This window comes from Lutra lutra, chromosome 1 (assembly GCF_902655055.1).
Source record: "Lutra lutra chromosome 1, mLutLut1.2, whole genome shotgun sequence".
Classification (NCBI taxonomy): domain Eukaryota; kingdom Metazoa; phylum Chordata; class Mammalia; order Carnivora; family Mustelidae; genus Lutra; species Lutra lutra.
The window spans coordinates 167,838,543-167,861,827 of NC_062278.1; the positions used below are offsets into that span (position 1 = coordinate 167,838,543).

At 45.9% G+C, this 23,285-nt stretch overlaps 1 protein-coding gene across 5 annotated transcripts in view; it reads right to left on the reverse strand.

The window, feature by feature from the left end:
- Window positions 1–2,679: 2,679 nt before the first annotated feature.
- The window catches only part of RBSN (rabenosyn, RAB effector), a 29,542-nt gene continuing 8,936 nt past the window's right edge, over window positions 2,680–23,285 (reverse strand). For all 5 annotated transcript variants that reach the window (XM_047743944.1, XM_047743934.1, XM_047743963.1 and 2 more), the window contains 9 exons: window positions 20,083–20,183; window positions 19,114–19,159; window positions 18,842–19,003; window positions 16,566–16,807; window positions 14,430–14,500; window positions 9,827–9,913; window positions 8,617–8,719; window positions 7,267–7,371; window positions 2,680–6,612 (listed from right to left, as the gene is read on the reverse strand). In XM_047743944.1, coding sequence (XP_047599900.1) covers window positions 5,467–6,612; window positions 7,267–7,371; window positions 8,617–8,719; window positions 9,827–9,913; window positions 14,430–14,500; window positions 16,566–16,807; window positions 18,842–19,003; window positions 19,114–19,159; window positions 20,083–20,183 — 2,063 coding nt within the window. In that variant the 3' untranslated portion in view covers window positions 2,680–5,466. The remainder of the gene's footprint in view (window positions 6,613–7,266; window positions 7,372–8,616; window positions 8,720–9,826; window positions 9,914–14,429; window positions 14,501–16,565; window positions 16,808–18,841; window positions 19,004–19,113; window positions 19,160–20,082; window positions 20,184–23,285) is intronic.

Sequence of the window (23,285 nt, forward strand, 5' to 3'; positions counted from 1 at the left end):
TCCCCTGGAGCATTTTTTGGTCATAATATCTGGGTTTTGTCCCTGTTCCTGAAATAGATCTGGAGAGATAAAGATGAAGGGAGTATATTTTGGTTATCATAATAAGCTCCTTTTAACCACACCAGTTAATGCAAATGAGGGGACTTTTGGAAACCCCTTAAGGATGGGGGATTGGTTGCCACAGATAATTAGTTGGAATTTTCAGCCCCAGTCCCCTAACCTCTGATCTCTGGGGAGGGGAAAGGAGCTGGAGGTTGAGTCAATCACTAATGGTCAATAATTTTAATTAATCATGTCTATGTAATGAAACCTCCATTAAAAAATACCCTAACCAGGGGCACCTGGGTGGCTCAGTGGGTTAAAGCCTGTTTTCGGCTCAGGTCATGATCCCAGGGTCCTGGGATCGAGCCCCGAATCGGGCTCTGTGCTCAGCGGGGAGCCCGCTCTCTTCCTCTCTCTCTGCCTGCCTCTCTGCCTACTTGTAATCTCTGGCTGTCAAATAAATAAATAAAATCTTTAAAAAAAAAATACCCTAACCAAAGGAGTTGGGAGAGCTTGTAGGTGGAGGAACACCTCAGTGATAGTTCAGGGAGAGTCGTGTGCCCACGGAGGTCATGGAAGCTCTATGCCCCTTATTCCATATCGCCTACACGTCTCTTCCATCTGGTTGTTCCTCAGTTGTATTCTTTTATAATTAACCAGTAACCTAGCAAGCCATTATAGCAAATTATCAAACTCAAGGAGAGGCTTGTAGGAACCCTGACTTATAGCCTGTCAGCTCGAAGTACCAGAGACTTAGACTTGCCATTAGCATCTGAAGTATAGGGGGCTGTCTTGTGGCACGGAGCCCTTCAGGTGTGGGATCAGATGCTAACTCCAGATAAATAGTGTAGGAATAGAGTTGAATTTGTAGGAACCCAGATCGTGTCAAAGAATTGGTATGGGGGAAAAAAACCCCAAACATTTAGTGCCAATATGTGTGAGTTGGGGCGTGTAGGTGGTGCAGACAGTTAAGCGTCCCACTGTTGGTTTCAGCTCAGGTTGTGATCTCAGAGTCAGTCTCAGGGTGAGACCGAGCTCTACATCAGGCTCCATGCTCCATGCAGAGTCTGCTTGAGACTCCCTCTCCCTCTCCCCCTTCCCACTCTAAAGTAAAAATCTTTAAAAATCTTTAAAAGAAAAAAAAAGCGGAGTCGTGGAATATATAGAAAAATAAGTTTTCTCTTACCTCCCCCCCACTTAGATGAGATGGAAAGGCTAGAGGGAGTGGGAGTGGGAGAAACACTCTTCCCTGGGTAGGATTAGACTCTCGTAAAATCTTTTCCCTGAGGAATGCTCAGAGTTTATTTTACGAAGCTTACTCTTCCCCTGCCAGAGCTACCAGGGAATCTTTCTCAGCAATAAGTTGTGAAAAACAGGTGGGGTTCCTGGAGGTAAAACCATAAAGGTGTGTGGTGTCCCTTGGGCTGTGGCCCCCAAGAGTTCCTTACTCAGACGCTAATCCACACTCAGCCTCCCACACTCCATCAGTGTTCCTACCAGCAATGGCTCCAGGGGCTTCTGCCCGGGGGACTCTCCAGATTTCAAGGCGGCAGTTTGCCCTGCACTCAAGCACTCTGACGCATGCAAGGACAGTCATCGACTTCGTCTGTCTAGCTTTCTCTTGATGTAAGGGCAGGAGTGACAACTTCAAAACTCCTTGCTGCCTGAGCTGAAACCAGAATTCCTTTCAGAAGTGGGGTGTTTATTTCCCCCTTTCTTAAGTATTTTATTTTAAAAATTTTATTTATTTATTTGACAGAGAGCGAGAGTGTGAGAGATCTCAAGCAGGGAGGCAGAGAGGGGGAAGCGGGCTCTGGCTGAGCAGAGAGCCTGAGGTGGGGCTCGATCCCAGGACCCTGAGATCATGACCTGAGCCGAAGGCAGAGGCTTAACCTACTCTGAGCCACCCAGGCGCCCAACTTTCTGAAGTATTTTAAAAACCGTGCTGAGCTCCTGAAGAGTTTCCGGCAAGAGAGGGTTTGATCTTAAAGTCCACAGAAGGCACTTCTGAAATGTCCCTTCCCACATTAGAAACATTAGTGTCCACATAAAACACAGGCCACAGTGCTTGGGCACACCCACTGCCTGACCCAGGTGGAACCCTTCTTGCTACTTAGAGCAGAGAGTCAGGCAGCCCAGGCTTTAAATCCTTATTCTACCACTGACTGGCTGTGTGACCTCCGGCCAGGCTAACCTCTGTCAACCTGTTTATCTGCCAACTAAATACCTGAATAACCGCTGCACGGGCCTGCTGGTGAGCTAAAGGGTAATGTGTGAAAAGCCAGCACAGTGCCTGGCACAAATGGCAGCCATAAGGTTCCTCAACCTCTCTGAGACTTGGTTTCTTCTAGCTTGAAATGAGGTTGATGAGATTGTAGAAGGTCTTGCACTATTCTTGTATGAAACAATTCATTTGATCAACACTGCAGGAATAACTAGGGATAAGGGCAGAACCGGAACCCTCATTTACCGCATTAAGAGCCTAGTGACCTTTTGTCCAGAGGCCTTAACCACACAGTTAACACAGGAGCTGGGGCTATCTTCTGATATTCAGATGATGATCAAGAAAGAGGCAGGAACAGAGAGGTTATTTGCTAATTCTCACTTCCAACACACGTGCACATATACACACATACACCCAACCACTAACATTAGTTTATTTTTTTAAAAAGGTTCCAATACAAGGCCCCAGAGTAGTGCATGCAAACAATGACCCTCAAGCTGTCATTGTCAAATGACAATCTGACAATCTGCTACCATAGTCTGTGACCTGATAGAGACCAGCTTCTCTTTGAGTACCAAGGCCTAATTACGCCAATGTATGTCCAACCCACCACCTGGTACATGACTCAGAAGTACACTTTAGTATCTGAACAGCAAAGACATATTGAACTGCAAGTACAATGAGTAAGTGTCCTTAGTGTATTAGACATGGAAAAATACAAACAAGTCGTAAAAAAGAAAAGCCAACTTCATCTGATGCCTGAATTCCCAAAGTCTCTTCCATACATTCCATACATGATCTTAGGTCTAGGGAGAGCTGCCAACGCCTCATCAAGAACTTGCTCATTTTCTCATGAGATGGAGCTGTCTGCCTCAAAGGACTGCAGGAAGAGTGAAACAGTCACATGAGGTAAGCACTTGAAGCTGTGGTTGCAGTTCATAGGACATCTTTATCTACGCTAATGATAACCCATCTCCGTAAATCCAACTTTATGCTTGTGTGAATTCTGGGAAACGTTAGGGATAGAGAATTCTAATTCCTGTCAGCTCTATGATTATAGGAGAATACAGCCATGGAAGAATTAAACGGAAGAATTCATGGAAGAATTCAGTATCAGAAGGTTTTAGTTTGGTTTAGTATATTCAGTGTTTTTTGTTTTTTTTTTTAAGTTTAAAAATAAAGTTTCTTATAAGTGTGGTTCTTAATGCTCTTAGTTACTTACAGATTACTACCTGGGTTGATTTCAGGAAAAGGGTATGTTCAGAAAACTAGTCTGAATAGAAATCACTAGCTAATGAAGAGATATATTCTCACAATGTGAGAAAAGTAATTATGATGGAAAGCAGCATTTAGCTTCCAGAACTACCTGCTTTTTGGTGCAGAGAGCGTCATCCTCTTTGATCAGAGAGCAATGACAGACTAGCAGCAGGAAGCATACCAGCCATCCATGAAACCCTCCATAATGACAGCAGGAAGGGCATGAGAAGGAAGAAAGTTGCCTGTACCAGGCAAAACTTTAGATACCTGGTTGTCGAATTCCCAAACACAACAATCAGCAAGGCTGGGAACTTGGTTGACATTAGTAATCCACTCACATTCCTTTGTGAACAGAACCCCAATGCAAAGGGTCCTCCACACACCCTCCACCCATATCCCATTCCCGCACCCCTATGCAGGATCTTTTCATTCAGCCCAAAGATCCAACAAATGCCAAAGAAACGTGAATAGTGTCAACAAAAATACAGACTACCTTTACATCACAGTTCTTCTAACATTCTCAAGACCAACAGGGGTCTTCCCGGAAGGTAACAAAATGAATCTCAGCCTTCACACCAGTAATCAAAGTATGACCCATAGTTAGTTAAGCGGTATAAAGTGACTAGTGGTCAGTTATTGTTCTTTAATCAAAAAGCATAATCGCAGGAACTCTACCTAGAGCTGAGCACACTTGAGTATCATGATGTCAGACATTAGTTAAGGATTATGTAAACCAAAGCACCAGAGCTAAATTAACAATTTCCCTTTCTGCCCTTAACTGATGAAGAGTTCAAGTGGTGTGGTGCTACTGGAATGTTCCTGGGTTGTGCCTCTTCAAACACTTTGATTTCTTAATACTAAACACTGGTAGGAAAAACCTCACTGGTGCCCCAGGTCAGCACAGGGTGAACCAAAAGGGAAGAAGCCTGATCAACTAGCCCTGAAGATCATTTTATCTTCTGACTCAGGGAAGCTTTCACCTCCTGGCAATGTTCCACAAAAGCTTCCTGATTACTAATCCTAAAGTACAGACTGGGTCCTCTGAAAAAGCCCAAGTCAGAGTAATTTCACCAAAGTTCTAGAGGAAGGTTTCTCCAGGGACAGACAACTGTTCCATCAGTCATTAAGAGAAACATCTGGGTAGACACTCTTCTCCCTAGTACTACTGCCTCAATCAACTGAAAAGTTCACCATTCCTATTTTCTAAACACACCATGGTCAGACCCAGTGATACCCCTGGCACCGAAGTTTAACTTCCTGAAAGAGACAATCAAGGACTTTAACTGACAGGGAAATGCCCCGGTAGAACATCACCCCGTCGCCCCCTCTTAAAAAGAGGTGCTGGGCTCTCCTGGGTCTAAACAACTACCTTCATAGCAATACCTCCCCCTTCTGCTGCACAGGTGGGATGTACCCAGCAGGGCAGAGGAAGTCCCAGGTGAAAGAACCCCATAGCCTAAGGGGGACAGACTTCTGTCCAACCACAGCAAGGTTTAAAGGAATCCATCTTGTCTGTCTTGGCTAAAGAAAGTGCCCTGTAATACTGCATAAAGACCAAAGATGAGGCAGGAGCAAATGGAGCCACAAGGGCTCCCCGATACACTGCATTTAGTTACACTCAGTAATGAAAATTTAAAATCCCTTCTAAAGGGAAAACCCAATTAAAAAAAAAAAAAAAGAAAAAAAAAAAAAGAAAAGAAAAAAACCCAGGAAATACAGCACATGAATGCTGATTCTTCCTGTTCTGGTTTGTACTTTATTATCCAACTGTAGTGGAAAAAACCTCCAAGTGCACAGCACGAAGCAGCAGATTCCCTGCCCTAACCTCTGTGCGTCCTACGTGTCACCTTTCTTCCTCCCTCATCGGGCCCACCAGCGCCGTCCTGCTCCACAAGCTCCTGCCAGGCCCTGGCCCAAAGACACCCTGCCCACAGTCAGTGGGGTCAGTGGGTGCCCCCCTTCTGTTTGGCCAGGGTGCACTTCAGCTCCCTCAGGTTCTCCGTCAGCACTTCCACCTCATCCAGGCGGCCACACTGCTTGGCATCAAAAATGTACGCCTTGATGTTATCAATCTGCTGGAGGAGGAGCTCCTCCTCTATGGGCTCCTCGCCCTTGGGCTCACTGTCACTGTCCATCTCAAAGGGGTTGGTACAGGTGCCTTCCTCAAAGGGGTTGCCAGGAACAGGAGGGCTTGAGGGCCTCTGGTGGGGATCCTCATCTTCCTCATCGAAGGGGTTGGGTGCTGGACCATCTGGGTTAGTGAAAGGATTCCCTGCTACACCCTCCTCTTCTACCTCCTCAAAAGGATTATATTCTTTGAGGATGTAGGCTGAAGGGCCAAAGGAAGGCTCTGTAGCAGGAGGGCTGGTAGTGCCCTCTGCTGTGGGGCTGGAGGGGTCTTCCTCATCGAAGGGGTTCAGGGAGGCCAGCTCATTTTGCTGTGACATGATGCTCTGGGGGAAGAATTCCTGCCCGATGGCTGGAGGCCCAGACCACACTCTGGCTGGCTCGAGAGTTGAGATGGGCGAAGGGGTCTCCAAGGCTGCACTGCTCTGAACCGAGGAAGAGCCTAGATCCAAAGCATAAGCAAGGTGGGTAGGAGGCTCCCTGCTAGGCTCCAGCTGAAAAGGCCTGATTTCTCGGAAGTCTAGGGACCGAGTCCGTGTATGTAGGGACGCAGCCCGGAACTGCTCCCTCTCTCGTTCCCACTCCCGTTCACAAAGCCTCTGCAGCTGTTCCCGCTGCAGGTCCTCCTCCTCGGCCTGCCTCCGGGACAGCTCAATGGCCTTCTCTGTCTGCTGCTGGTCATACTCATCCTGCAGCTGCCGCAGGTTCTCCTGCAGTGTGCGTACTTCGTCCGTCCGCCCGGCAGCCTTGGCCTGTCTAATAAAGGATGTGATGTTGTGGATCTGCTGGAGAAGGGGGTCTGAGTCTTCACTCTGCCCCTGACTTCCTGACAGTGGGAGCCAGCCCTCAGCCTTTCTCAGGGGGGCAGGTCCCCCTCGAAGGGACACCACCTCCCCATTGGCCGCACGAGACGCCAGGTCACTCCGCCTTTCCTCAAACCGTCGCTGGGATTCCAGGTCAACCTGGGGAGACACCAAAGCCAAAGAGAAGAAACACAGTCACCAGGCCAATAGCAGCCACACCATCAGCCACCCCTATGGTCCTGCTGTCCCTGGGCTGATGAGACTCCAAATGCCCACCTGTGGACTATGGTACCCAACTGCTAAGTCAAATCACGCTTTTTGTTTTTTAGAGGAGAGAAGGGACAGAGCCAGATTTTCAAAAATAAATTAGTGACAGTAAGTTAAGGGATAAGATTTTCTCAATCTTAGATACACTGGCCGTATGCTTGTCTTAAACTTACTCTGAGGTCTAATATCACTCACCTACGTTAAAATCTCACACAATGTTAAATGTACACATTGTTTTGCTTAGTGTTGCACATTCCAGAGCATTCTACAAAGAGCTCCCTGGTGTCTGGGTCCTCTGCAACCTGTGCTACAAGAAGAACTGACAGCCCTCCATGGTATTCTGGATGAGAGAAAATCACCAGAATCTCTGAAAGACAAATAGGTCTGACCTGGGAAGAAAAACAACTATTCTGAGTCTACAGAGGAAAGGCCAGAAAAGACCAGAAGAGAGATGCAAACTGGAGCGCGATCTCACAGACGACCACTTGGGAGTCTGGAGCAGCCTCTGGGCTCAAGAGGCTGCAAGCATCCCTGAGTTTCACTTGCCTGTCTCTCCAGGATCTTCTTCCTCTCCATTTCCTGTTGCCTTTTCTTTTTCAGTTCCTCAAACTGTTCTCTGGTTGGCAGTGACATCAAACCCAGCAGCTTTTCCTGTAGGGAGTCACGAACAAGTTTTGTATTTAAATTCTTTTAGGAAGAAGATAAGCCTAATGAAGTCTGTTTATAAGATCCCATCCAAGCCCCACACCCCCGCAACCCCTTCCCCGCTCTATGTTTCTCCACAGCACTTTTCCCCATCTTATAAACTATACGTTGTAGTTGTTTCTTGTCTATCTCCTTCCAGAAAAAAAGGTTTTGAGAACAGGAATGTCTTTTTGCTTGTGGCAGGACACGCAGCACCTATCACATTGCCTGGTAGACAGCAGGCACTCACCAAGTGACTGCTGAATACACTAGTCAAAAGGAGAGGGGGCCTAATTCTCTGCAATACGTTGCTGGAAAACCAACCCAACAGGGCTTCGCTAGTTTGCTCTGTCATTAAGCCCCAGATATGGTTCACTGTGGCTCTCCCAAAGGGTGTTCCAGACAGAAGCAACTCAGCTCTAAACAGCCAGGGTTAGTCTGCCCATGAACAATCAGCTGTTTCGTCCCAAGGAATAGCCCAGGAAGAGTCCCTTGGGAGCTTATCCTGAGGAAGAAATGGCATGTATCAGTATGTCTGTCAGGCTACAGTCACACCAGAAAAAGCAGGAATCTATCAGATGACCAATGAAAGGGGAATAATTAAAGGAATGTGCACAGAAAGTCATATTCTATAGCCATTCAAGCAGTAACTGTTTATTTTGTTTTTTAAAAATTATTTATTTATTTGATAGAGAGAAACAATGAGAGAGGGAACATGAGTGGGGGAGTGGGAAAGGGAGAAGCAGGGTTTCCGCTGAGCAGGAAGTCCGATGTGGGGCTCGATTCCAGAACCCAGGGATCATGACCTGAGCCAAAGGCAGATGCTTAACAACTGAGTCACCCAGGCGCCCCAAACAGTAATTGTTTAAATGAAGACTATGTAAGTAGTGCTTATGATATAAAATTCAGTGTTAAAATGACATAAATTTATAAATATGCACTAATCATAACTACTTTATATAACAAATACAAATGAAAAAAAGAGGAAAATATACCAGAATGATATGTGATGGTATTAAGGACATAGAATTAAGAAGTTTTTACTTTTCTCTGTCATCCAGATTTTTCTCTAAATCTGGCATAATCATATTTACAACTTTAAAAAATAATAAAGGTACATATAGAGGACAAACCATTGGCACGTCTGCCTTCTGAGAGGCAGAAAAGCAGGGGAGGCAAATGAGCCGTTTCTGACACCACAAGATGCTTTACCTGCACAAAAAGTGTAGCTGAGTATCTGATCATCCTCTGCAGCCGCAAAGTGTTTGGATGTGGTGGTGGGTCCTGGTTCAAGCCTAAGGTTAAGATCTTCTTACTGAATCGGGACAAACACATCAATGTAACAGGCGTTGCCAGCCCCAGAAACAAGGGTGAAATCTCTGAGCTGCAGGGCTTTTGTGCCAGGACCGTCCATGGAAGAAGTGGGTTAAAGACTCCCATGGAATGTCTTTGAAGGCAAAGTCCATTCCTTACCCTCTGGTTCTAGCTAAGGCCCCTTACACAGCATGGGGTATCTAACCATCACTCAGCCATCGAGGAACTTACCACACACGCAGTCAGTTCATGGTGAGTTCATCAACTTCATGGGTAAGTGACCTATTCTTGGTTTAATATTCTGGTGTCACTATCTTAAAATTCTTTTTTTAAGGGAGCAGGCCCTGGGGGGCCAGTGAGGGACACCCTGGGCCCCTGGATTGGGTTGAGGTGGGGAAGGCAGGAAGCAACTGGCTTTGCCAGGCCGGTGCACAAGCTGAAACTGGGCCAGGGGGTTTGTAGACCGTGCTGGGGGCAACACTGGGCAGCAGGGGGCTGCAGTCACTTTGAGACCCGTACCTTAAAATTCTTAATAATCCTGACCAGGACTTGTGTTTTCATTTTGCACTAGGTCCCACAAATTATGTGTTCAGTCCTGTACAGATGGACGAACAAGGCTTCCTCATCTCAGTTCTCCCTCTGAATCACTAAGCTTTCTACACCTCAAAGGGCTGATTTAACCCCAACAGCCAGCCCATGGTTAAAAAGCAGCTCTCGACTTGAAGAAAGAATCTGGGTTTCTATCCTGGCTCCATGGCTTTGCCAGTTGTGACGCATCTTCTCAACTACAAAGTAAGGGTATTAATGCCTACCGCACCAGCTAACTTTGACTGAATAAATGAGATGTGGATACAACCAACGGCTGGTATAAAGATGGTGTCAATAATCAGTTCCTATTTCTCTAATATTAATGAACATCAGAAACCTAAACCAAGTTACTGAGATATGTTGCGTGCCAGAGCGGGCACCTATCTCAGCCTGCTCCTCACACACACGCCCTGTCACCAGGACTCTGGGTACACTCGGCCTGCCAGCCACCCACCCCCTCACTGAAACAGCACTTCCTCCACTCAAGGCAGCAAGTCAGACATCACCTCCCAGGTCTCACCTTAAAGCATCTATGAGTTCGTACACTTTCTGCACTTCCACTCGAAGGTCACCAGCATGTTCCAGATTGTAGGTTGTCTCCCCAGCACTAAAGAAAAATCATGGAAATGTTTCATTCAAGTTTCACCATGCTAACTAGAGAGTGGTGTGGAAAAGGGCTCTAAAGGTTTAGGGTCTTACAAAGGGAGAAACAGCTAATTCTCTCCAAGTGGTGTTATTTCACACTCTTGTACATAATGCAGGGCTCATTCCTTTAAGTGCTAATCAACTGGAAGCTGTTTTTTTTTTTTAAAGATTTTATTTATTTATTTGACAGAGAGAAATCACAAGTAGGCAGAGAGGCAGGCAGAGAGAGAGGAGGAAGCAGGCCCCCTGCTGAGCAGAAAGCCCGATGCGGGGCTTGAACCCAGGACCTGGGATCATGACCTGAGCCGAAGGCAGCGGCCCAACCCACTGAGCCACCCAGGCACCCCTGGAAGCTGTTTTTAATTTGCAGACGTCACAGGGACAGATTTGTGCCTAGGCCTTTAAGGACTAGCTCTTCATGCTCATCACCAAAATAAATGCAAATGAATCTGCTTCAGCCTACTTTCACTGAACAATTTCATCATACCCAGTAAGACATAAGGAGTGGTTTACTAAATAAGCAGGTTACCCTGCATCCGAGGAGAAAGCAGCGGGCTTTTCTCACTCAAAGACTATCCCCAGGGAGAACACGAATAACGAGAAAGCTGACCAAGGAATCCCCAACACCTAGCCATACCCAGAACGGCACTGTATCAATTGCCAACACTCCTGAGCCTCATAAACAACTGCTCCCCACATGAGAAAGGCACTTGGACACCAAATAAAGCAGGGAGGAGACAGGGGATAACCGCCGAGGGTGGAGCAGGGGACTGCAGGGAAGGGCAACGTGTGGCTTCATTCCACTTAACTCAGAGGAACAATAGCCGTTATTATGGGATCTAAGAACTATTTGTTTACAAAGGTGTCACTCTGTCAGGCCTGAAATGCAAGTGCAGTTATGATGGCTTATTTTTAGCCTCAGTGACTAGCACATGGCCAAGCTGCATCAGTGCTCATTGAAAAGAAAATGACTTCACAAGATCCTGCAGCTGTTAATGCAGCCCCAGCAATGGCCACTCAGCTCCCATCCTGAGGCAGCAGCAATTTAAGTTAAATAAGCAGAAAGGGCTGCTGTGCTGACCTGGTTTACCATCCACAAGACAGCCCTAGCTGGAAAAATCTCAGTGTGTGCTATAATTGGAGGTGGTTTCATCATCTCAAACTGCACAGTTTGCAAAAAGAACATCAGAGCAGAACTGGGAATACTTGCACTTTGTCATGATATCTCCAAGTCACATGAAAAATAACAAGGTTGGCTCAAATCTGAGAGCACCGCCCCCACCCCTACCTGTCTCAGTCACGTGGACCAAACGTATTCCCCACAGGGCACCTATCACGTCTGGTTACCTTGCTCATGATTTGTTCACTCACTTATGGCTGTGCTCCCATGGTAATAAAGCTCCAGGGCAGCAGACACGGCCTTCACTGTTCATTGCTACAGCCCCTGTACCTAAAATAGTACTTGGCATACAACTAGCGTTCAGTAAATATCCACTGAATGAATGAGGGAGTAAAATGAGCTTAAAGCCCTTTAGAACCAGTCCTTGGAGAATGGGTAGGAGTTAGACATCTGGAAATGTGCTCAGCAATGGTAGTTTCCCAGCTGGATGGGGAGGCCCAGTGACCCACAGCTGTGTCTGAGGCACAAAGCAAGAAAAACAACAGACTCAGGGGAAGGAGCCCCCTGGGGAACGACGTCATGAGGGAAAGTTGAGTGCCAGCTCAGACTGCCAGGAACACAGTTCTCCTTGCTGACATCCAGGAAGAAGACAGTCCTTCTCTAATTTCAAACCAGTGGGCACAGGTGGGAGGAGGGGTGTTGATTCCTATAAGTTCCAGGTAGGAAAAGAGCATGAGATAGGTGCTCCAAGCCAAGGAGCCTCCATTTAGGGGAGGCAGATATCAGAATCACTTGAGCTGCTTCTCCCAACCTATCCATAGGGAGGCTATATGCTTCACTAATCAAAATTATTGCTCAGTGAACCGCAGGTAGAAAAGAAAATGTGTCCTTTCCTCCTGTTCTTCAGAACCAGTGCTCTTGGAATGAAAAGAGGAAGAATGGGGCAAGGAAGGTGCAAATATAAGGGAAGAGAGGCCCTAGGACTGTGGTGGATGGGAGGGCTGGAGAAAGAGGGTGTCCTCGCCTTATACCGTCTGCTGCCAGGGGCTGCAGACACCCAGTTGCTAGGACTGGAGGAAATGGTGGTGGTCCACAATGGTTTCTCTACTTCTTTTCTGTTCCCTTCCCTCTTTCCCCTCCCCATGGGCTGGCACACACTGGGGGAAGGAACAGGAAGAGCCCCAGAACAAGAGTAGAGGCAGGGAGACATACAAGAGAAGGGGTGTGTTTGGCACAAACCAACTGGGTTTAGTTGCTCATACTTTGTAAGTCAGATATTTACAGACTCATAAGACCCTTAAGGACTGTGTAAATGAAAAAGTTCGTTTTCTTTTCATGTGAGATTCACACAATAGACTTAGAATGTGGTCACTGACATCATGAAGGAAAAGCCAAGCTTTGTGTTTTTTGTTTTTAAGTAGGCCCCATGCCCATCATGGGGCTTGAACTCACAACCCTGAGATTGAGAGTCCCATGATCTACTGACTGAGCCAGTCAGGAGCCCCAAGCTTTGTTTTATGGAGACAATATAACACACTGCCACAGCAAATGGGCAACTGAAAATACAGGTTTGCTCTAAACAAGACACATTTAGGGCACCTGGGTGGCTCAGTTGGTTGGGCATCTGCCTTCAGCTCAGGTCATGATCCTGGGGTCCCGGGATCAAGTCCCACACTGTGTTCCCTGCTCAGCGAGGAGCCTGCTTCTCCCCCTGCTTGTGCTCTGTCTCTTGCTCTCTCTCTAATAAATAAATAAAATCTTAAAAAAAAAAAAAAAAGACACATTTAATTCCACATGCATCACTACAAAGGTGGCAGGTGGGTAATACAGGCTAAAGACAAAGGCAGATAATCCTCACATGGAGAGCACTGGATCCCATAAATGCTTTTCTGCAGGTTGGGAAAAGACTTGCTGCAACCTGATTCTAGTGGGAGCACTTCAAATTCTAGCTCATGTACCACTACCCTGCAGAAGGAGCAATGCTCTTAAGAGAGTGTCAGCATATTTTTTCTGTAAAGGACCAGATAATATATATTTTTAGCTTTGCAGGCCAGATAGTGTCGGTCACAACTATTCAACTCTGCCGCCAAAGCTGCAGTTTGCAGCTACAGTCAAACAAATGGGCATGGCTATGCACCAATAAAATTTTATTCATTAAAAGAAAAAAGGGTGCCTGGGTGGCTCAGTTGGTTGGGTGACTACCTTCGGCTCAGGTCATGATCCCAGAGTCCTGTGATCGAGTCGCGCATCAGGCTCCCTGCTCGGTGGGTAGCCTGCTTCTCCCTGCTCCTGTCCTCTCTCACTATCTCTGTCTCATTCTCTCCAATAAATAAGTTAAATCTTTTTTTAAAAAATGGCAATATCAAGCGTTGGCAAGGATATGGAGAAACTGAAAAGCACATGCATTGCTAGCAGAAATGTAATGTGGCAGTTGTCTTAGAAAACAGTCTGGCAGGGCCTCAAGAAGTTTAAAACCTACAACTGCCATATGACCCAGCGACTCTACACCTAGGTAGAAACCCAAATGAAATAGAATTATATGTCCACAAAAAAACTTTTACAGGAATATTCACTGAAGTGGAAAAATCCAAATGTTCATCAACGGACTAACAGGTACACAAAATGTGGTGTACCCATACAATGCATTTGCGTGAGTGGAATGGAACCCTAACACGTGGGGCCACAAGGGTGAATCTTGAAAACACTACACTATGTGAAAGAAGCCAGACAAGAAGGATTATGTATTTATATGAAATGTCCCAAAGAGGCAAGTCCATAGACAGAAAGCAGACCAGTGGATGCCAGGGAGAGGGAAATATGCTGTGACTACTAACGGGGGTGGGCTTTCTCTGGATGATAAAAGTGGTTTGGACAGTGATGATGGTTTTATGACTCTGTGAAAAGGGTGCATAAATTATTATTAATTTTTTGGTGTGTAAATTAGATCTTAGTTAAAAAAAGAAACAGGTGGCAGGCTAGATTTGGCCCGTGGGCCGTAGTGTGTCAACTGCTGCTCTAAAGGAAATGCCTGCTCTAAGCCCTGACGCCTGGTGCCAGCCTGAAGCAGTATTCCCCGGGGCAGCACACGAGGCGCACTGTCCCCACTCACCTCCAGTGCCTACTGTCTTGAGGACCCTCCCCAGCCTGCTCCATCGCAACTGGGGTCCCTTGAACATGGCTACCGAGGACTGTAACACGTGCCACACAGAAATACAAACATGACAAAGATTCCCCAGAGTTGGTTACAGAAGGAAAGCAGAGCCAGAACTAAGATTGTAATTTTCAGCTACTGAGGAACTACCCTAAAAGTACCCACAAACAGTCATCACTGAGTTAGAAAAACAGAGGAATAGCTTACTTTAATGATGCTGCCATCCTGATGTATTCAGGAGCTTTTTGGTCAACTTTCTCCATGCAAAGTCGTAATTTCTAAGGACAAAACAAAAGAGGTGAGTGGTGCTCTCAAGGTACAAACAAGTTATGCCGCATCAATAGAGATTTAACATGTACAATTTCCAGGGTGCCTGCTGGCTCAGAGCACACAACTATTGGTCTCAGAATTCTGAGTTCAAGCCCCACATTGGGAGTGGAGTCTACTTTAAAAAAAATTTTGTTTAAATGTACAGTTGGAAATATGCAGTGTTTTCTTGTTCGTTTTTATTGTTGTTACCAATTTCCTGATTTACAGACCTCCTTTACATGCAGTAAATCTTGTAGGAAGGAAAGAAAGTGAGGGCAGAACTTTTGACAGGATGTTTTTGCAGGGAGCAAAGCCTTCCAGGACACAAGCCAATGAGTTTACCAAGGCAGAGGAAAGGAATTGGTGGCTACATTCTTTCTCTGCCAGGTGATGAATGATACTAGCAAAAGGCATTGCCAGGGCTCACTTCAAAAATGAAGGAAGGAGGGTATGCCTGGGTGGCTCAGTTGGTTAAGCGTCTGCCTTTGGCTCAGATCATGATCCCAGGGTCCTGGGATCAAGGCCCGGATCGGACTCCCTGCTCAGCGGAGAGTCTGCTTCTTCCTCTCCCACTCCCCCGTTTGTGCTCTTTGTCAAATAAATAAATAAAATCTTTTTAAAAAAGTGAAGGAAGGAAAAAACAGGATGGCTATTTATAAAAATGAGTTATCAGGTCATAAACTCCATACTTAGGATGGATAATGGCTACATCTGTAGCTCAGGGCAGGGTTTCATTAACACCATTTCTAGTAGTCTAAGCATTTTTGTGGTGATTCCAGAAATGCAGCCATTATGACCCACAGATCTGCTAAGAGTGACCACTCAGTGATCGACAGACAAATATACAGATGGCCCCTGACTTAACAATGGTTAGACTTCATGTTTTTTCAACTTCACAACGGTGCAAAAGCGATGGGTGAATGTAGAAACCGTACTTGGAACTTTGAGTATGGCTCTTTACCCAGGCTGGCGACATGCAGAACACTTTCCCACGATGCTGGGCAGTGTCAGCGGCCACAGCTCCAGGCCATGGGATCACAGGGTCAGCCACCAATACCCTTACAGCCATCCTGTACTCCTACAACTTTTTTTCACTTTCAGCACAGTATTCCGTAAGTTACATGATATACTCAGCACTTTATGATTAAACAGATTTGTGTTAGCGGATTCTGCCCAACCGCAGGCTGATGTCAGTGTTCCCAACATGGTTAGTGGAGGCCAGGCTCCCACACTGGGGGGTTTGGTGTATTAAAGGTACTTTTGACTTCCGATGTTTTCAATTCGGGATGACTTTATCAGGATGTGGCTCGGATGGAAGTGGAAGAAGGCCTGGGCGTTCTTCTGCTCAGGGTTCTACATGAGCTGCTACCTCCGCCAAGCTGATCTCCCCTTCCCATCTCCAGACACCTGCCTATGAAACCTCCAGCTGGCTAATCCTTCTCAGCCTGCAGGTCCCCCTGGCCACTGGGAGACTAAGGCAGACTCATGCCCTGACTCTGAATCCTGTTTTTGCATGGCATATGTTCCTCTCTTTCAAAGTATGCATCTACCGAATGTGTTTTGGGATTGCTGGTGGTAATGACAGCAGAGGCAGCAGAGCAAAAGGGAAGCTCTCTGCCCAGGGGCATTCACTCAAACCTATAAAGCCTGAAGCTCCCAAGTGAGTTTCCCAGGACTCTTCTGGCCCACTGTTCATACCTGCTCCAACTCCACTACCCCTCATCCACAAATCCTGTCCACACAGCATGGCAACCATCCTTCCTCCTCTTGCCCCTGGGCCACCAAAGTCTCCAACCTCCTGCTTTCAAGTGGGCAAGGAGTGGTGACGGAACAAGGTTATTGCAACATACCCAGGATGACTCTGTGAATCACCCATGGCCCTGGCTAGGAAACCATACCAAGGCCCTTCAGCAGAAACTAAAAATGATTCAAAGGAACGACTTCCCAAAGCATTCTCCAAAATATGCAGGCGTGTACAAAATCAACAGGCAAATCCCTCTCGAATCAGACCCAGGGCCACGCACAGTGAGTCACCTCATAGAGCTTTACAATGTCGGGGGTGTGCTCCTTCTCATCAATCTGCTGCTCTCTCTTGAGCAGCGTGTCCTTGCAGTGTGTACAGCAGCGGATCCGGTCGTCATCCTTTTCATCCAGGACGGAGCTTACACTGCTCACGCTGCTGATACTGCCCCGGCGGGAGCCATGGACACTGTTGGGTGACTGGCTGGGGCTGGTGTGGGTGCTCAGGGAATCTTTGCTGGCACTGGTGAGCTTGTCTGTAAAGCACAACACAAGACAGTTGGCAGTGAGCCTGCAGCCTTCAATCACCCCACCGCTCACAACAGAGGAGTGGCCACAGGCGCTGATCCAGGCTGTGTCTATGGGCAAGAAGCACCACACCTTTGCCTTCCCAAGGTCAGGCTCTGGTGGGAGGGACTCCCACTGCCAGCCAGGAACAAGCCAGACAGCCAAGGAAGGTCTCTCCTTGAGGCTCTGAGGCCCGTTCCTAACCTGACCCAACACAATCCACTTTCTCCCCAGACTATCCTGACAGACTTCCCCACTCCCAAACATCTGACTCCTGCCCCTTCCAAAGCTCAACTTCCAGAAGCCCTACTCTATTCCTTGAGGCAAAAACAATATGCCCTTCCTATCAGGTCCTACCATGTCATCCCTCTTGGAGCACTTTCTGCTTTTCTCCCTGTATAACAATTCTTTGTACACCCAGAGCTGCTCTATGAATCTGTGACTCTGGGAGGGTAGGAACTGTCTTATTCATACTTGTACCCCAATATAACCAACAGGGCTATCCCACAGCAGCTGCCCAGTAAATGTTAATTAGCAAGATAAGGAAAGTGAATAGTGTTTCAAAAGCATTGCTTATGAAGTCTCAGGTGAGACAGAAAGTCAGTCTCAGGGAGAAAGGGAAGGTATCAAGGTAATGTGTGCCTGCTGGATGTCAGAACTGGACAGAGGAAGCATCTCCTTCTATCCCACGTTGTCCAGATGATTGTAGCTAACAGCATAAGCAGAGTCAGCAGAACTCCCCAGGGTTGTGAAAATACCCCAAATGTCCCAGAATTGGCCTAAAGCCCATGAGATCACCTTTGGCAACTTTTAACCAGCTGAGACTCAAAGTTCTAGACCCTCTGGTTCCACCTAACCTTGTAGCCACCATCCACATAATTCTCAAACATGTCCTCTATACTCCCCCAACTATTCTATCCTGCTCATCTACTAACCTTCCCCCAGGGCCCTCCCACGGCTTCGCTCCTACTCTGCACTCTACCCAGGATCTCTCCTGCCCTACCTCTTTGCAATCCTGGCTGTCTTTTAGGCTCTTCTCAAACATCACCTCCCAAACCTGTGCATCCACACTCTTGATTCCTTCAGCACTCAGTGTCGCTCATATTATGATGTTACAGTCTGTTCTATATAACAATAAACTGTGACTTTTATTTCAAAGGAAAGAACTAGCCTGCTGCTCATTTTCTAAGACTCTTTCTTATAGTCTCCTCTCAAAGCCTCAGCTGCCACTTCCAAGCAGAGCTGACAATGATTTGGTCAGCTCTCCTGGGTGTCTGATGCAACTTCTCTCACAATACTTATCTCTTTATAAAGCAATTATTTGTAAGTCTGTATCCTCTGCTAGATGCTAGACCTTTTGCGGGAATGGACAATGCCTTATAATCCATAGGTGGGCAAACATGACTTGTAAACCAACTCCAGCCTGCTCTTGTATGGCCCTAGAGCTAAATATGGTGTGTTTTTTTTGTTTTTTGTTTTTTGTTTTTTTAAAGATTTTATTTATTTATTTGTCAGAGAGAGCGAGGGAGAGAGAGCGAGCACAGGCAGACAGAATGGCAGGCAGAGGCAGAGGGAGAAGCAGGCTCCCCGACGAGCAAGGAGCCCGATGTGGGACTCGATCCCAGGACGCTGGGATCATGACCTGAGCCGAAGGCAGCTGCTCAACCAACTGAGCCACCCAGGCGTCCCTAAATATGGTTTTTAAAAGGTTGTTTAAAACCTTTTTAAAAGGTTGTTTAAAAAAAGAAGAAGAAATGTCACAGAAACCATCTGTAGCCCATAAAGCTTAAAATATTTACTATCTGATCTTTTACAGAAAAAGTTTACCAGCCCTTGTTACCCACCACTACCTATAGCAGGCTTCATGGAATCAATAAATGAATGGATGAAGACCCCTTGGGACATTCACTTAAACAAAAACATTCAAAAAATCACCCATTAGTGATCAGCAAACAAACTAGTCACAAGATCAGGGTCCAGGGCCCTGCATCCATGTTACCTACTTGCAAAAGGGAGGCTGATGAGCTCCATACACTTCTTGCACATAATAGACCCACAGAGGCGGCAGTGGTGGCGGCGGTTACGGATGCTGAACTTATTCCCACAGTCTGGACAGAAAGGGACATCCTGGTCGTTGACCCAAGGCACCACGGACTTTTCTATTGCTTTGGGAAGAACAAAACAAAAATCAAACAGAAAAGCTAGCCATTTGAAAAAGAGGTTTGGTCAGGGAGAAAGATAAATAGAATGAATGTGAGCAAAACTCTGGAGTTACCTCGTATCTTAGCGGACTCGGTATTCGTTCTATCAAAGGCAGTGAGCTGACAAGGAGAAAACAGTGCCAAATGGAATTAAACAGGTGATGTCAAACTTTTCACAGGCAAGAAGCATCAAGCAGGAATTCACACGTCTTCATTTTGTAAGTCTCATCTGTCATCCCCAACCCCACCAAGTCACGAAAGCAACTTCACATTGGACAGAGTATTAGCTTTGCAGCTCCCTTCCCCATGACCTGGTTCCCACTCTTTATTGTCGGTTCTCCATTTAGGCAAGAACCAGGGATAGCAAGGATGTGGTAGGTGTGGCAACTGAAAGCAATGGGGAACTCCTGATTCTCCATGGTCCTCCCGGACCATGAAACTGGCAATTTATTTCTGCCCTACAAAGTATGCATCAAGAACTGTACCCGCAGTTGCTACCACACCCACCATACAATCCAGGTTATACACAAGCATTTCTAGGGTCAAAGTAGAACGGAGTGATTGTGGGTGTTGAAGACACACTCTGGTACCACAGACAACAAGGCCCAATCCAGATGTTCCCACACTGAATGCTGACTGTGGAGGAGTACTCCTCAAAGACCCTGTCACCAGCTTCTGTTTGTTATTGAGTAAACACAGGCCCCACTGCATGACTATACTCTGGACACCCAAGAGAGGAAATAATTTGAAGGTAGAAAGGTTTTCCAGCAGCCAAGTGGGCTTCAGAGGAAGGAAAAGGAAAGCTGGATGTGTGGTAAGTCTGTCAACCTGGGCCATCTCCTACAGTCAAACCAGCCCAGGCTACAACTGTCTACCATGTCTACCACTGTCTACACCTCTCTAGGTAGGCTCAAGGTGGGGCATTTCTCTACCAGCATCAAATACATACAACACACATGATACAACTGCAGAAATACAATTTTTTTTTCTCCCAGACAATTTATACTTGCAGAAAAAAAAAGTTTTAAAACAACAAAATTTACCTTCTCTAACCTGATTATTAATTTATTGACTTCAACAACATAGTGGTCAATTCTGGCAGCTCGGTGTTTTTTGAAGTCAGAAAGATGGCTTCTCACAGCACCTAGAAGGACAGAAAATGGGGAGATAAACAACATGTCATTTCTCTGAGAGAGCCCCTCTCCCTTGATGCTTATCCTCAAAGAACTTTATTTTATTTTATTTTAAGATTTTATATATTTATTTGACAGACAGAGATTACAAGTAGACAGGCAGGCAGAGAGAGAGGAGGAAGCAGGACCCTGGGACCATGACCCGAGCTGAAGGCAGAGGCTTCAACCCACTGAGCCACCCAGGCGCCCCTTTATTTTTTAAAGATGACTTTGTATAGTTTTAAGAGTACATTTATTCATTTATTTATTTAAGAAAGAGACATAGAGTGCAAGAGCTGGGGAGGAGCAGAGGGAGAGGGAGACAGAATCCCAAGCAGACTCTGCACTGAGCACAGAGCCCAACATGGGGCTCAATCCCAGGACCCTGAGATCATGATCTGAGCCGAAAACAAGAGTTGGACACTTAAACAACTGAGCCACCCAGGTGCCCCTATACTCAATGAATTTCATTTATTTATTTATTTGTCTGTTTATTTATTTATTTTAAGGTTTTATTTATTTGAGAGACAGAGATAGCGAGAGAGAGCACAAGCAGGGAGTAGAGGGAAAAGCAGGCTCCCCACCAAGCAGGGAGCCCAACATGGAGCTCAATCCCAGGACCCTGAGATCATGGCCTGAGCCGAAGGCAGATGCCCAACCAACTGAGCCACCCAGGCGCCTCTTCAATGAATTTTAAACCAAAGTAGAAATTCAAGGAGTTTATAGAGTCTTATTAAAAATTCAAAGACCAGCAAATGGAAACAAATTTGCTAAAATGTTAACCATGGTTACTTTGGAGGCCACAAAGCTCAATACCAGAGACCTCAGAGAATGAGGGAGGAAAGCCTGGACTGGAGCCTGCCTGTGCTCAAATTTCAATTTTGCCATATACTGTGTGACCTTGAACAAGTTCTTTAATGTTTGTGTAACTTGGGAGTACTCATCTACAAAATGGGGATAATAGTAGTACCTACTCCACAAGGTTGTTACGAGGATTAAAAAGTTAAAATTTATGAAGTCCTTAGAATACTGGCACATGAATTTTTGGTAAAAAGGACAGTAACATTATGGGCAATTTTTTAAAAATCTCTCATACTTTTCTGTGCTTTCCAAAGTTGGTATGCTATGGTTTTGCATCAGAATAAAAACAGTCCTTCTCAAAATAGCCCCCAAAAGGTAAATGCTAACGGATGTCACTGGAAGAGCTGGTTAAACTGATACCTTGATCAGCTCAGCAGCAAAGATCCAGGACAAAACTTCTTACACAAATGGAACCAAAAAGCTTCTTGTTTCAGCATCACTGAAATATCCCCTCTTCCAAAACACCAACCCACCTCAGCTACCCCCACCCCAGCACCCAGTCCACTTTCTCTTCCCAAGCATGGCCTGTTCCCCTCTAAGTAGTGCGCCCCCTGGAGCTTCTCACATATTACACTCTGCACTATCCTTGCTCTTTTCTCCCCTAACCATACTCTCTAACACCTAAATTTTAGTTTCAAATTCTTATGCGTGACCATAGATTTTTTTTTTTAAGACTTTATTTATTTGACAGAGAGAGATGGAGCTTGAGTACACAAACAGGCAGAGGGGCAGGCATAGAGAGAAGCAGACTCCCCCTGAGCAGAGAGCCCGACATGGGGCTCAATCCCAGGATGCCAGGATTAATACCAAAAGCAGGTGCTTAACCGATTGAGCCACCCAGGTGCTCCAGCATGACCACAGATCTTAACTTTTAAAATTTGCCATTCACTTGACCTTCCACAATTGTAACTTCCTCCAGTTACTGAAACTGATGAGTTAATCAGAAAATTGCCCTGATAATTTAACACTGGCAATCAAGAAGCAGGCTCTCAAAAAGCTAATAAGAATTCATATGCCTGGGGCGCCTGGGTGGCTCAGTGGGTTGAGCCGCTGCCTTTGGCTCAGGTCATGATCTCCAAGTCCTGGGATCGAACCCCGCATTGGGCTCTCTGCTCTCTCGGGGAGCCTGCTTCTTCCTCTCTCTCTGCCTGCCTCTCTGCCTGCTTGTGATCTCTCTGTCAAGTTAAAAAAAAAAAAAAAAAAGAATTCATACGCCTGAGGGACGCCTGGGTGGCTCAGTTGGTTGGACAACTGCCTTCGGCTCAGGTCATGATCCCGGAGTCCCGGTATCGAGTCCCGCATTGGGCTCCCAGCTCCATGGGGAGTCTGCTTCTCCCTCTGACCTTCTCCTCGCTCATGCTCTCTCTCACTGTCTCTCTCTCTCAAATAAATAAATAAATAGAATCTTTAAAAAAAAAAAAAGAATTCACACGCCTGAAATTTCTTCTTCATGTTTCAAATTGACTTTCATATGTAACTCATTACTATATGTATACTAGCACATGCTTTATTAATTTCAGGTGTACAACATACTCATTTGAAAATTTTTTGTCGGGGTGCCTGGGTGGCTGAGTGGGTTAAAGCCTTGGCCCTTGGCTCAGGTCATGATCCCGGGGTCCTGCGATCGAGCCCCACATCGGGCTCTCTGCTCGACAGGGAACCTGCTTCTCTTCCTCTCTCTCTGCCTGCCTCTCTGCCTACTTGTGATCTCGGTCTGTCAAATAAATAAATACAATCTTTAAAAAAAAAAAAAAGAAAGAAAATTTTTTGTCAATTTTTTGTTAATTTTAAGTAACTCTACACCCAAAAAAGTGCTCGAACTCACAATCCTGAGATCACAAGTCCCACACTCATTCGACTGAACTAGTCAGGAGCCCTGATTTGAAAATTTCTTAAATTTTTATTTAATTTTACTATTTTTCTTACTAAAGTGTAATTAACAATGTTATATTATACTGTGTTATTTTTATTTTTCTTTTTTAAAAAGATTTATTTATTTATTTGAGAGGAAGAGAGCACAGAAGGGAAGGGAGAGGAAGAAGCAGACTCCCCGCTGAGCAGAGAGCCCAATGCAGGGCTCGATCCCAGGACCCTGAGATCATGACCTGAGCCAATCATGACCTGAATCAAAGGTAGATGCTTAACCAATGAAGCCACCCAGCACCCCATATACAGTGGTTTGTTTTTGTTTTTGTTTTTAAAGATTTTATTTA